This window comes from Dermacentor silvarum, chromosome 9, assembly GCF_013339745.2.
Source record: "Dermacentor silvarum isolate Dsil-2018 chromosome 9, BIME_Dsil_1.4, whole genome shotgun sequence".
NCBI classification, from domain to species: Eukaryota; Metazoa; Arthropoda; class Arachnida; order Ixodida; family Ixodidae; genus Dermacentor; species Dermacentor silvarum.
In genome coordinates, this window is record NC_051162.1 from 95,763,429 (window position 1) to 95,778,202 (window position 14,774).

Sequence of the window (14,774 nt, forward strand, 5' to 3'; positions counted from 1 at the left end):
ACAACCAATGGACCAATTTTAATGAAATACGTTTGTTGAGGCCTAGGCAGGTAGTGCTCGACAAAGGCCAAGCACACCTCCCATCCTGGCTGATGGTGACAGAACCATGTACTAAAGCTGTTTACTTGAATAAAATAAGCACATAAAGAAAGAGTACATAGCTCATGCCCTAAAGAAAGGCAGTGGCGTACGACCAGCTGTTGCACTAGGCGAGTTCTGTGGGAAACTCGGCCGCACCTCGGACGACGTAATGCCCAATGCTTGTAGCCCGCAGAAGCGTGTTATGCCAGAAGGCGTCGGAGGATGAAGTTTCGTTTTCGCACGGTCGTGGATGCGCGGGAAAATGTATCTGAGAGAGAAAGCTCAGCTTTACTAGCTGTAGGAAGCAGCACTTTGATTTGGGGACTCAGTTTTTCATTTCATTTCATTTTATTACCTTAAAAGCCCCATAGGGGCATTACATAAGGGGTGGGCGTAGATGTATTTATTATACATCAGTTCAAGGACAACAGACCACTAAATACAACGCACATGAAAATTAGGTACATAATTCCATCTAGTACACAGATAGATAGCATATATCCCGTACATTTTTCTTTTTTTATTCTGAAAAATGGTCTGTTAGTTTTTGCATGAATGTAGGTGCACAAGTTATGGCGGCAATTTGGTGGGGCAGGTTGTTCCAATCTGTTGCTGCGCGAAAAAAGAATGAGCCTGAAAAAGTGGTAGTGTGAGTGCTGAGGGCGGCCAACTTGGTACGCGTGCCGAGTGCGATGTGATATACGGGCAGCGGGAATAATGTATGGTGGTTGATTAAGTGAAGTATGATAAAACTTATGAAAAAGAGAGAGAGTTGAAATGGGGGGGGGCGACGACGATTAGCGAGTGTGACCAAACCGGATTCTTTTTTCAATGACGACACGCTGACATCGTAGGAATACGTTGAATGGATGAACCTTATGGCACGGTTTTGCACCGATTCAAGTGCGTTGATTAGATATGCTTGATGAGGGCTCCATACGGCACATGCGTATTCGAGTTTAGGTCTGATTAAGTTTTTATAGGCTAGCAATTTCACATGCTTGGGCGCTTGCTTTAGGTTTCGTTTTAAAAAAGCAAGAGATTTATCAGAAGATGATATGACGTTAGTAATATGAGCTCTCCAAGTCAACTCATTAGTAAGGGTAACACCAAGGTATTTGTAAGACTGCGCAGTTTCTACGTCTATGTTATTTATTGTGTATGGGTAAGCTAGTGGGTTACGTCGGCGGGAGAATACCACTACTTTACATTTATTTGGGTTAAGTGTCATTAACCAGCAATCGAACCATTGTTGCAAGCGGTTAATATCCTCCTGAAGGGAGATTTGATCAGACATGTTAGTAATTGTTTGGTAAACGACGCAGTCATCTGCAAACATACGAATATTACAGGATACATGCAAAGGTAAGTCGTTAATATATATTAAGAAGAGGAGAGGCCCGAGGACAGATCCTTGTGGAACCCCGGAAGTTACCGGTAGGGAAATAGATGGGCTGTTGTTAATAAGGACAAACTGTGAGCGGTTACTAAGGAGGGCTTCCATCCATCGCAATATATCGGGGTGCACGTTCGCCAGAGATAGTTTTAGTAATAGTTGTTGATGTGGTACCTTATCGAATGCTTTCGCGAAGTCTAGAAATACTGCATCTGTCTGCTGGTTAGTATCTAGATTAGTGTGAAGATCATGAAGGAAAACTGCCAATTGTGTTTCGCAGGAAAATCCCTTGCGAAATCCGTGCTGTGAAAAATGAAAAAAGTTTCCTGCGTCTAAAAATTTCATAATTTCTGTATAAATGACATGTTCCATGATTTTGCAAGGTATGCTTGTTAGTGAGATGGGGCGATAGTTAAGTGGAGAGTTCTTGTCACCTGATTTGTAGATGGGAACAACCCTCCTCACCTTCCAGTCATGTGGTATGATGCCAGTTGAGAGTGACTGCGAGAACAGCAAGCACAAATAAGCAGCACTGATGTCTTTAGTATTTTTTAACAGTTTTGAGTTTATGTTATCTACTCCTGCTGAGGATGTTAGTTTAAGATTGTCAATTAGAGACAGAATACCATCGGCAAAGAAGGTTACTGACGACATCACATTAGTTGAGTCGTTAACTGTAGAGGGAAATGACAAGCTAGGTTCATGGAAGACTGACACAAAAGCTGTATTAAAAAGATTAGCACATTCATCATCGTCGACCGTTTCACCATTCTCGTTGACTAACGCAATACTGCTTATTCTCCGAGGATTGATCACCTGCCAGAACTTTCTTGGATTAGTAACCAGCATGTTTGGTAGATCTTCTTGAAAGAATGACCGTTTTGCCTCCCTAATAGCTGATAAATATGCGCGTTCCGCTGCGTAGTATTTATTCCAGGCGCATGTGCTTGTCCTGCCGTTTGCTGCACGGTACAAACGTTTTTTTTTATTTTCAAGTCTCTTCAAAGAATTGGTGAACCATGGCTTCTGAAGTTGCTGTTTGAAACGTTATCTTTAGAATGAACCTGTCAGCTAGATCATTTATTTTTTCTTTGAACCTTTGCCAGTTAGTATGGATATCGTGTTTGTTACAGCATGCCTCGAATGAAATAAAGAAGTCGTACAGATTATCGCGTATAGCCTCGTAGTTGCCTTTGTTAAAAAGATGTATTGTCTTTTTAAGTTTCTGGCGTGGAATCGGCGCAAAGTGAAAGGAAGCATGAATAACCTTATGGTCGTTAATTTCATTCAGATAAGTAATTGACGATAAACTGTCTGGTCGAGTTGTTAGTATTAGGTCTAATATGTAAGCTGTGTCTTGTGTGACTCGCGTTGGTTCAGATACAAGTTGAGCAAGGTTAAAATTAAAACAAACATCAAGGAAATTTCCTGCTTCTGTCTGATTTACTAAAGACGGAGCTACATTGTGCCAATCGATATCTGGAAAGTTAAAGTCTCCGAAGAGGAGGAGGTCGGCATTGGGGTACTGAAAAGTTAGTTGGCAGAGTACATTGCTAAGTTGACAGGCAAAATCTGGGCTTCTGCGAGGGGATCTATAGCAAACACCCAAAAGAACTGATTGTGAAGCGGCGTGACAATGAATGAAAAGGATTTCTAAGTCGGATGTGACGCTAACAACAGAACACGATAATTGTTGGCTGACAGCTATAAGAACGCCTCCTCCTCGTGTTGTCGTGCGATCCTTCCGAAACATGTTAAAATTCGGTAAATCAGCCAGCACTTCCGAGTCTGAAATATGGTCACTAAGCCAGGTTTCCGTGAGTACCAGCATGTTGCTTCTAGATGTTAGTACAAGATTAGACACGTGTTCGCGTTTTGCAACGAAGCTTCGTATGTTAGTATAGATTGCTGAGATAGAAGTACGTGATACAACTGCTATTCCGGGGCGTCGATTTATTTTTTGGTTACCTAGTGGTTGCTATACTTCTTTAATCGTCTGCGAAGCTTCATCATATACGTAGCGCTTGGAACCTATGAATAGCGTTTTGAAACGCAGGGAAAATGGCACAGACTTAGCTTTTGCGAAGGCGACAAGGTGTTTACGGGCATTCCTAACAGCCGGCGAAAAGTCTTCGGCAGCGCTGAAGTCAGTGCCTTTAAAATTACGGCCATTAGAAAGGACAGCTTCCTTTGTTTTAAAGAATACAAATTTAACTATAATTCGGCGCTTGTGATCAGGGGAATACCGATCAATACGATGCGCTCACTCTATTTCCTTAGGGTCAAGCGATACTTTCAAATGATCCGAGCAGTGGCGCAAGATAATTTTTTATGATTCGCTTGATGGCTCTGATGCAGATGGATCGGGGAGACCATAAAAAATCAAATTATTTTGCCTTGACCGGTTCTCAGCATCATCCACGCGGGCATCCAGTTTATGAACCAGCTGCGTCGTTCGTTCATTGTCTGCCCGTAAGGATTGCATATCGGCTTGCATGGATAAAACACTTTGGTAATTGCCCTCCAGGTGCGTCAGCCGCTCGCTTAGGGCCTCTAGGGATGCAGTCGTAGCCATATATTTGTTTTTGAGATCTTGCATCTCCGCGATAATCGTGTCTTGGCCAGCGGATACCTTCTTCATTTCGGCAAGTAATTCAGCGTAATCCGGACCAGGATTACTTTCAATATCCCCAGAGAGTAACAAAAGGCATCTGATAACACAAAGGCACTCAGAAACAATGCACAAGCAGCACTGCGGGCTCGGTAGCTGCACAAGAGAATAATTATTGGTTTTCTTAGCGTAAAGAGACCTTGGTTCACAGACCTGCATGAAGAACAGGAGTTGGTTAGTGGACCGCATCGTGGCAATGCCACCGAGCCCACAAAATTTTAAAACATTGGTAAGTTGGGGGAAAGTTGAATCACAACGTTTGCAAATTCTTAATTGTGCAAACAAACAGGGGTTGCAGTTCTGTAAACTGTATGCGTTAAGAGCATCTGAAGGGGACAAATTTGATATACGAGTTTATGGCTTACATGAGCAGCTTACGAGTTTACAGTTTATGTAAATTTGTTACAATGTTTAGGACGGTTTTGCTTAAGTCCTGCTCACGAATTCGCGGTATATTTTGCAGCAGAATGTAATAAATCAATTTTGTCTGATTTAGGTTTCTTACTAGGTACAGTTGAGGAATTTTGATGTCGAAAATGTAATTCAAGAAATTGAAGTTTAGTTGTCATTTTCTCGAGTAGGAATCAGCTTTTTTCCCCCTTGAAGGTGTGCTATCAAATTCATTGGCATTCCAGTTGACATTTTCTCAAAAGCGTCCCTCTAGCAGTTCAGGAAAAGCTTGACAAGAACACCAGTGCATTCTTTTTTTCTCTTAAATGGTGACCTAGTCTTAGTACTTTTGTTTAGCAGACGCGGTGCTCAGCGTAAATAGTGACATGTCTGCTAAAGAGGCTAAGTTGATGAGTTTAGCTGCCTGGACACGGCAATTTGTCGTGAATGTTCACCTCTTCAGGTAATTTATCTGAATCGGCAGAATTGCATCATATGCTCCATGCAATGGGGGAAAAAAAAAGAAAAATGGGTCTGTTTGAAATAAATAAAGGAAAATGCCTAGTGTATGAATAACTCTTATTGAAATAACTCTCATTGCTTAGTCCTGTTCACATTAAAGTAGCACATTATTATTCTGCTTCACTGCAGGTTGATCCTGGAAAAGCGAGACATTGAAGAAGTGTGCTTGAGTTTCGATCGCAAATTTCAAAAGCAGGTGCGTTGACATCTTTGGGCCATAGTTTCCCAAAACTGTGTGCAGTTTGGCTGAGCATGCGTTGTGTGAGCAGGGTCATGATAGCGTAATACTCGTGTCACATGGGGGTTTGGAAGGCCTTCCAACCTCAAACTCAAAGGTCTATTTCGAGCTGGTGCATGGGCGCTTTCGAAGGCTGTCGAGTCAGTAGTCTATCGAGTCAACGGAGCACCCTACAACTCTATCGAAGCCCTGATGGGCTTTGAGCAGCGGCAGCTGCATCGAGTGGCGCAAACGTTGCCACAGTTTTGCCACTCACAAACTTAAAAACTAAACATCTATGTATAACAACGTATAAACAATTTATTAAAATGTTTAAACAAAAATAGAAGAAATATTTTCTCTTCTAAGTGGATTTAATATGTTTTAACTTTTGGTGACATGAAAACGAAAATAAAGGTCTGCAACACCACTCAATTTTTCCGAGAAACTCCTGGACCATTCTATGGCCTTTTGAAAAGTACCATGTAGCATCACCACAACTTCTTTGAGTCAATAAAGTTGTGACATTTCGAAGGCCGTAGACTGGAAGGCCTTTCAAGTGTGTCCGTGTGACATGGGTATAAGACTACTCCACTCTGTTTTTGTGCCAAATCCGCCAATAGTCCTTCGTGATTGGTCAAATTAGGAAAAGCTAATGGTTGATTTGGAATGAAAACAGAGTGTAATAGTTTTTCATTATTGTTACCCAGGATCTCTATATTGTTCCCATGGCCTTTTCTATGCTGTCTTGATTTTCATTTTGAAAAGAATGAATATAGCTGCAGCATAATGGCACCAACGGTGACAGTGTGAATGAACTTGAGTGTCTGTATACAGTAATTGCTATTGTGATAAAAAGCAGGAAACACACTAGCACACTATCTCGAGTGTTGGCAACAGTGAACAAAGTTAACAATGTGTGAAGTGGATTTTTGGTAGTGGCTATAAATAGCCTGAACTTGAGAAATAGCAAACATTGTGCAGGAGAGTTCTTCAGCAAATGTTTTTGCATTACAAAAAAGGGTTTCATGTGGTCATAAATTTTTGTTTCAGACTCAGGTTTTGAAAAGACTGGATGAAAAGTAAGTTGCAACCCCTGCCCAGAAACATTTATTTTAGTTATGGCGAAAGGTTTCTGAGAAACTGCTCTTTGGAACCACCTCAAAAACAGAATTTCTCCTACTTTAAATGCAGTTTTGTCATGACCAGTCTATTTAAAGCAAAGCTTTAAATGCAAGGCTTTGATAATGTTATCGCATTTCAGTCACTGAAGTGTAGCATAGGGACCTAGCTTCTTTGCTAGCACATCTCACTGGATAGTTTATAGCAGTGTTTCTCAAACTTTTCCAGTACGTGACCCCTTTTAGTAGTAGTCAACCTACTATGACCCCTTTCTCGCCTTTATGAGCCTTCAGGAAATTTTTATTTTTCAGTGACGCAGATACATTTACATTATAATTTATTTAAGGGGTACATGGGTCTTGGAAACAAAAAATGAACGAAAAAAAATTGATTTTTCATTTCTGTTATTTTTCTAATCCCCATACCAGGGCGCACTTGCTGGCAAAAAACTAGCTCAAAAAGACACATTGTTGAGGAAGAAACACTGTATTTGCCCAATGAAATGATCAGTTTTACCCATGAAAGTGCTGACATGACCCATTTTGTGCCATTCGTCATTCCAAAACTGTCTATCATAGCCAGGCCATCTCGGTCTTGTTTGAAAGAACATCTTTGCAGCTTGCTTTCCTGCCAAAACGAGCCTTCAATGCTGCTTCAGAAAAAAGCTACCTGGATTTGTTGCATAAAATGTCATTTTTGCACTCTTTGTAAATTATTGAATTTTTCTCAAAAATGATTTTTCCAAGTCTGAAGTTTTGGGAGCAGCACAGTGTCACTGCTACTCATTCAATCCTCTTGATTTCATTTTTGCCTGAATGCCAGAGATTCAGAGAGCGCAATAATGCTATGATATAGAGTTATAGAACACTGCAACATCTTGAAATCTTGTAGAAATCACCAATAAAAATTCAAATTTGCAAAGTTGCAACTTTAGAATTTCATAACTTCAGCTGAAATACAGATATAAACAACAAAATGCAAATTGGCACTATTTAAACATTAAGGAAGATACCTGCTTAATTTTAGTGCTCTTAGTACGGTACATTTCTTGGAAGTCAAATCCCAAATTTATAACAAAAAATAATTCCAACTTTTTTTTGATTGACTTAGGAAAAGTTAATTGCATATTTGTTATCTGCGCACCAGACTGAGTATTTCCTGAAAATTTCATGTGTCTAGAGTCAATAACAAAAGTGTTTTTTTTCGAGGACCCAGGTCCTCCTTAAAATTCATTAACCAGAGCAGAGAGAGCTACTAAAAATGCTAACTAATGTTTTTTTTTATCAAGCATTGATTTATTGATGTATTCATTGAGAGGGATGTATATATATATTTTCTTTCTTGATACAACCACATCTGCTGAACTCTACAGTTTACACAGTTTCATTGCAACAAAACTGGTTGCAGTCGGGAGCCATGTTCGGTGAAGGTTTCTATGTGGGGACTGAAGGTTTAGATTGCTTTTTGTCTGGCTGTTTCGCTGTCCATCTTATTGTTGCCATAACCAATATTACACTGTGCATAACAATTTCAAGGGTGATATTAAGTACCATACAAGGGTTTTTTAGCCACGTGCCTGCTCTCCTAAGTTCACGTGTTACATGACGCCATCGGGCAAAAAAGGACGATCCACATCTGCCCACCAGGGCTCTGAGTGGTGCTGGCTAACACTACTAGGGCTAGGTCCAGCAAACATAAATGGCCACGTTAGTGGATGGATTGATGGCCATCGCTGCAGCACAATTGGTAGTGCAACGCACACGTAATGCGGAGGTTGTGGGTTCGGCTCCCACTGGCGACAAGTTATCTTTCCATCCAATTTAATTTCCCTTTTCTTTGTTGTTTTCTACATTTAAATTCCAACTGCAGCTAATTTCCCCGATGCTTTCCTTTCCTTTGTTGTCTGTTGCGTTTATATGGTCATCATTTATATATATATATATATATATATTCTTAAAGAAAATGGGTTTGAAAGAGTATAGGCACCAGGAATGAAACTTCATCTCTGTCCTGGCAAGCAGAATACCCTCCATAACCCCCGAAAAAAGGCTCATGACTCACAGTTTGAGAAACACTGGACCATATCATTGCACTGCTGAGCTCAAGGTCGCTGGTTCGATCCTGGCTGTGGTGACCGCATTTTGATAGGGGCGAAATGCAAAAACGCTTGTGTACTTAGATTTAGGTGTAGGTTGAACAACCACAGGTGGTCAAAATCATTCCCTAGTCCCCCACTTCAGCGTGCCTCATAATCGAATCGTGGTTTTGGCACGTAATACTCCAGAATTGAATAATAATTTTTTTTGCTGCATAGACTTAGAGGAAGATCTTTGCGATGGTGTGGCTCCTGGGGCGGGGGTGATGGATTGATCACATGCTTTTCAAAGGTGGAGAACCCTTAAGCACGCATCACTGTGTTTTAAACTTTGCTCTATGTACAGTTCTGCTCACAATGCTTCTTTTACCACTCACAAGATGTTGAATTAGCCTGAACTTGTCCTAGAGCCTGCAATACCCTCTAGAGGGGTCTTTAAGGAGTTTTTAAGGTCTTTAAGGAGTTTTTAAGGTCTTTAAGGAGTTTTTAAGGTCTTTAAGGAATTAAGGTTGCTACTAATAAAGTTAAAGTTAGTACTGCTTCTACATTGCAAATTGTGAGGCCATGTGAACACGTGTTTCCATTTAAGGTGAAGGTGCAAACAATTGCGTAAGTTAGAAATAAGATATAATTGCTTGCGTAGTGTTTCTCTTAACATGGCATTCAGTTGAAAGCATACACGAAAGTTTTACTTAGCATAGTTTCCGACAAGTGTGTTGGATTTGTGATAATTCCTTTTTTGTTTGATCTCCGTGTGTTCTCAGGCTGAGGGAGTCCGAGGCGAAAGTTGAAGAGCTGACTCAAGTGAAACTTGAAAAGCAGAAGAGCTACCAGGTAGGCACACTTTGCGTTCATTTGGAAAATGAGCCATCAGGTTGACAGATTAGTAGTGTAAAAGGTGCCGCTTTGAACTTGGCACCTGTGATCGAGTAGCACCCTCTTAATCCTTTTCTAGTCCAATGATTCCTCTATGAATCATAGCAATTTGCTGGAAATATTCAACATAGAGAACAATGAACAAACAAAACAAAAAGACCGTTTTGAGAAATGTGAGTGTCAGCAATGCTGACTGCATAATTTGTCAACTTTCTGCCACTGGTAAATGTGGCGTTCCTTGAAGTTTCACAAATGTTCATGCGTTGTCACATTATGTTGAGGTCAGGCCTCTGCACTCTTTTTTTTAGGAGCCTGCTCCTTAATGCATACAACCTGCTTTTGGTGGCATAAAAATGGTCTTTCAAATAATCTGTGGCCATACTTCACATCATTATGATTGTGAATTGACAGTTCTGAAGAATCAGGTTCTGCTTACAGCGCATTGAGTCAGTGCCAGTTCATGAGAAAAGCCTTCAATTTATTGGCGAAGACTTGAGATTTCTTGTTTCTTTAATACTTTTGTTGATCACATGCACATGGTATAAAATTTTCACTTCATTAAAAAAATTCAGACCAGAAATGGTTAGAGCAAGCAACCTTGACCAATGTTTGGCTAACCAGCTTTTTCTGGAGCTAAGTTCAGTTATCGTGAACTTCGGTGTATATAATTACACAGCTTGTTGGCAATCTTACATCTTCCCTGACTGCAAATTTTCAATGTTGGATGTGCTAAATGTGCACGGCTCTATTTAACTTTATCGTTATTGTGAAGCATGTGTATGAATTATTGGACTAGTAGACTCTCAGTAAGCTGAACCTGGTTGAGCCAAATCTTTAATTATGTCAAACAGTGTACAAACGCTTGGTTGGTTTTCCACCATAAACTCCGTGCTGAAAAAAAAAAAATGTTGCTTAGCAGAAATTGTTCGTACGGTTCAGCTGAACTTCTGCAGCCGTCACCAATGCTTGCTTCTCAGTTCAAGCAGGAGGCCCGGAGTGACCTCTTGCTTTCATAAAGGTAAATCTTTGCGCATGATATGCGCCAGTGTCGATGATGATGTGAAAACACGCAGGACTGACGCCGTGGTAACATTAATTGAGAGGTTGGTGAGGTGCCTTTGGAGGTTGATAAACGGAGGCAAGGACACAGCTGAGGAACCACAAGTGCTGCTCACACGTGATAGAGTTGATTAATGCCATCAATGCTTTGGAACATTGCTTCAAAAGTCCAGAGCAGGAATGTCTGTTAAAAAAACTTGATGAAGACATTTTCAAACAAATTTCAAAATGCTTGTTCGGAAGCATTTCTGAGCAAGTTAGGTGAAACGACGGTTTCAAGATAGCATGCTGATCCGCAAAGTGCCAGCAAGGTAGAATTACTGAGCGGCCGAAATAAAATTGCATAAACCAACGCTTTCAATTATGAAGGTGCCGTAAATGTATCTTTTTTCTTTTTTTTGCATGTGGCTTTTGATTTTAATGCTTGGGTGAACTTGGTATAGTGGATGTCTTTTTTCTTAAATGATTTCCTTTAAGACGAAGTTTGGATAAGAGCAACTGGTTTTCTTGGTGCCTCCGAGTTTGCCTTCACAGGACTCAACTGTTCTAGTACTGGTTGCTTGCAGTACTTTTGTTAAAAGCAAATGGCTACAGGAGAGATGTGTTTGCAAGGAGCAAGCAGTGTCAGTAAGCCATCACGTGTGATCTGCAGCCCTTGCTATAAACAGTAGTTCGCAGAGTTGGCGTGACCCACCATGGTAACCTAGTTGTTATGACACTTCACTGCTGAGCTCGAAGTCGTGAGTTCGATCCCAGCTGTGGTGGCTGCATTCCGATGGGGGCAGAATGCAATAATGCCTGTGTACTGTGCATTGGGTGCACATTAAAGAACTTCAGTTGATCAAAATTGTTCCGGAGTCCTGCTCCTACTGCATGCCTCATAACCAGATTGTGCTTTTAGCACATAAAACCACAAAAATAAATTTTTAGGGCGAAAGCCTTATATGTCCGATGAAGCGAAAAATCCGGCGAGTGTCCGGCATTAACATCCGATGGCAAGAAAATCTACGGGGACAAGTTATAATGTCACGTTCCCGGCGCTAGACCTGCTGCGGCTCGTTCGGCCACTGATAATGGCTAGAATTGTCCACTTCAGGGTGAAAATAATATGTAGCCACTGCACTGAACTTGAAGAACACTGTGAAACTGCATGACTGTGCATGTAGAGTATCTGCATGTGATGCATCCGGAGCATGAGTGGTGGTTTTGCTTTCAATGAAACCGGGTGTGTGCCAGTCATTTGATTGGTGCTCGAGAAAGCATGCTGACAATTGGTCATTAGGGACTTCGATCATATTCTGTTTTTGTCTTCCTGTGCGCTTCGGGTGAATAATTAAAAGGGACCCTGAAAAACTTTTTTGACCACGGTAATAAAAGATTTCTGACCTGTAGACAATGCTTCCGTGAACGTGCAAACCGAATATATTATTCAATTGCGTGCAGCATCCAAACCTACAACCTTGTATAATAGATTGCATGCTGTTTTATATGGCTTTTGACAGCTCCATTTTATTTTTCTTGCCCTATGCAACATCAGCAATGATGGTAGGCAGGTGCGATGGCCCATAGACGTGAGCCATTCAGCACCTTTGGCAGATGCCATTCTCAGAAGGGAACAAAGGAAAATAAATAAATGGTGGGCAAGGGAACTGCTCTTGGTGCATCCCCAACCAAGAGGAATTGATGAGTTGCACGGAAATGAGAACAGTAAACATTGCGCTCTTCATATCTTCATTCACATTAGATGCTTAAAAAAATCATTATTCATGAATATATTCCTTGAAGGACATCGCATTCATTCGAGTGTTTTGAAGGTTTCAAGTAAAGGTGTTCCAGAGCTGCTTTAAGCTGTGTTCTTGTGATCTGGCTGAATTTCTTTCCGAGATGTTATTCTTGGAAAGGTCTGTCTGGCTCAAAAGCTTGTTTGCTTTCCCCTATTCTTCTTGCAGGATTTTGTGAAGTATGTTGGGGAAAAGCTGGACTTTCTTGTTGGATTGCTCTCTATACGTTCTGCAGAAACCTTTCAGGTGAGTCATTATGCACTGCTGCTAGAGCCTTATTATTAGAGTCCTCAGTAAAAGAAAATGTTTTAGTCCTCTTTCCCCGCATTCCTATGTGATTCTCTCAGCACTGCATGGCTTTAACGAATGTTGAAATAATAATATAATTTGATGAATCGTGCTCAACCACTTCATCTTTCAGGCTTTGTTTGCATCTGAACTCATTGGGAAGCGGCCACTCAGTTTTCAAGTGGCAGAAATAAAGGTGAGACATTTTTTGCGCTTTCGTCTACTGGGGTTTCAAATGTGCATAGGAAACAAATCTTAAATGGTGCCGTAAGCTTACGATTCTGGGCCACACCGTCTCGAAAGAGGGAATTCTGCCTGATCCTGCCAAACTTTGCACCATTTCTGAGCACCCCAAGCCCACTACTCTAAAGGAACTATGGGGCTTCATCAGTTTGTCTTCCTTTCTCTGGCGTTTCATTCGTAATTTCGCCTCGATCATCGCTCCCTTGACGCAGCTTCTTAATGGCACGTCTGACCTGTCGGCTTGGAATTCTGAGTGTGACGATTCATTTACGAGGCTCTGCCAGCTCCTCACGTCTCCTCCGTTACTGCGCCACTTCGATCCCAATGCGCCTACTGAGATTCACACGGATGCTAGAGGTATCGGATTTGGCGCCATTCTTGCCCAACGCAAAGACGTCTTTGATGAGTACGTTGTCGCATTCTGTGACGGAAAAAGAATGTTTGGCGATTGTTTGGGCAATCGGCAAATTTCGTACTTACCTTTATGGCCGTCAGTTTGACGTCCCTGACCACCATACCTTATACTGGTTATCGTCCTTGAAAGACCCCAGTAACCGCCTCGCTCGTTGGACTTTACGCCTTCAAGAGTATGACATACATGTAATTTATCGCGCTGGACGCAAACATTCAGATGCTGACGCCCTATCCCGTTCTCCACTACCTTCTGACCCTCTTTGCTCCCTAACTCCCATCTGTAATTAGTCAGCTCTTAGCTTCAACGACATGCCGCCCGAGCCGCTTAAAGATCCCTGGATCTCTTTACTGCTGGACTTCCTGTCTCACCGTTCATCTGAGTCTCTCACGCACTGTTCATTGTCAAGCACACCCCTTTGCCATCCGCGACGACCTTTTGTATCGACGAAATTACTTCACCGATGGCCGTCGATGGCTCCTCGTTATTCCCCGTCATCTGTGCTCACACATCTGCACAGCTTTTCACGACGACCCCCAATGTGGCCATGTAGACATCTTCAAAACATACTCCTGTCTTCTTCTTCGGTTCTACTGTCCGTTCATGTGCCACATGTCAACGCCGCAAGACCCTTCTTCAGAGTTCTGCAGGTCCCCTGCAACCTTTATGCTGCCCTGCAAGACCATTCGACCGTGTTGGCATTGATCTTTATGGCTCCCTTCCAAGCACTCCTGACAGTAACTGGTGGATCATTGTTGCAGTAGACCACCTCACACCGCACACCGAAACATCTGCACTGCCGGCTTTCACCGCGAAAGACGTTGCTTGGTTCCTTCTTCGCTACCTTATTCTCCGACACAGTGCACCACGTGAATTAATAAGTGACCCGTGGCCGCATCTTTCTCTCCAATGCCATCGGGGCACTGCTAAAGGAGTGCAACAATGTTCACCGCGTCGCTTCCATCTACCATCCACAAACTAACGGCACGATGGAATGTTTCAATCGTACGCTTGGCAACATGCTTGCGATGTGTGTGTCCGGCGATCACACCTATTGGGACCGGGGTCTTCCTTTTGTCACCTACGCCTACAACTCGGCCCCGCAAACTACTACCGGCTTCTCTCCTTTCTTTCTTCTCTATAGCCGAGAACCTTCCCGCTTCATGGACACCATTCTCACGTACTGTACTGACGCTTCTGAAGTGACATCTGTTTCAGAAGCGGCTGCTTATGCTGAAGAATGTCGCCAACCTAGCCCGTTCGTTCACCACCCAATATCGTTGGCGCCGAAAATCACGCCATGACGCATCGGATGCTCCTAGTGCCCGCCATTCCCCCAGAATGCTTGTTTGGCTTCGGATCCCAGCCACTCCTCGCAGCCAATCCACTAAGTTTCTGTCAAACTACCACGGCCCCTACCGCGTACTGCAGCAAACGTCACCTGTGAACAATGTCATCAAGCCGCTCGAGCCGTCTTCTGATCGCCGTTGCCGAGGGTGCAAAATAGTTCATGTAGCATGGCTTAAACCTTGCTACGACCCGCCGATGCTTTTCCCTAGGTCGCCAGGATGGCTCCTTTCTGTGCGGGGAGTAATTGTAGTGGAGATTATCGGCGCCGGCA

General features: G+C 42.4%; 1 protein-coding gene across 3 annotated transcripts in view; it reads left to right on the forward strand.

Moving 5' to 3' along the window:
- LOC119463399 (myosin-6-like) overlaps positions 1-14,774 on the forward strand; it is a 78,408-nt gene that overhangs the window by 15,040 nt on the left and 48,594 nt on the right. For all 3 annotated transcript variants that reach the window (XM_049655543.1, XM_037724245.2, XM_037724246.2), the window contains exons 12-16: positions 5,190-5,256; positions 6,331-6,359; positions 9,259-9,328; positions 12,379-12,456; positions 12,632-12,694. In XM_049655543.1, the coding sequence (XP_049511500.1) occupies positions 5,190-5,256; positions 6,331-6,359; positions 9,259-9,328; positions 12,379-12,456; positions 12,632-12,694 (307 nt within the window). The remainder of the gene's footprint in view (positions 1-5,189; positions 5,257-6,330; positions 6,360-9,258; positions 9,329-12,378; positions 12,457-12,631; positions 12,695-14,774) is intronic.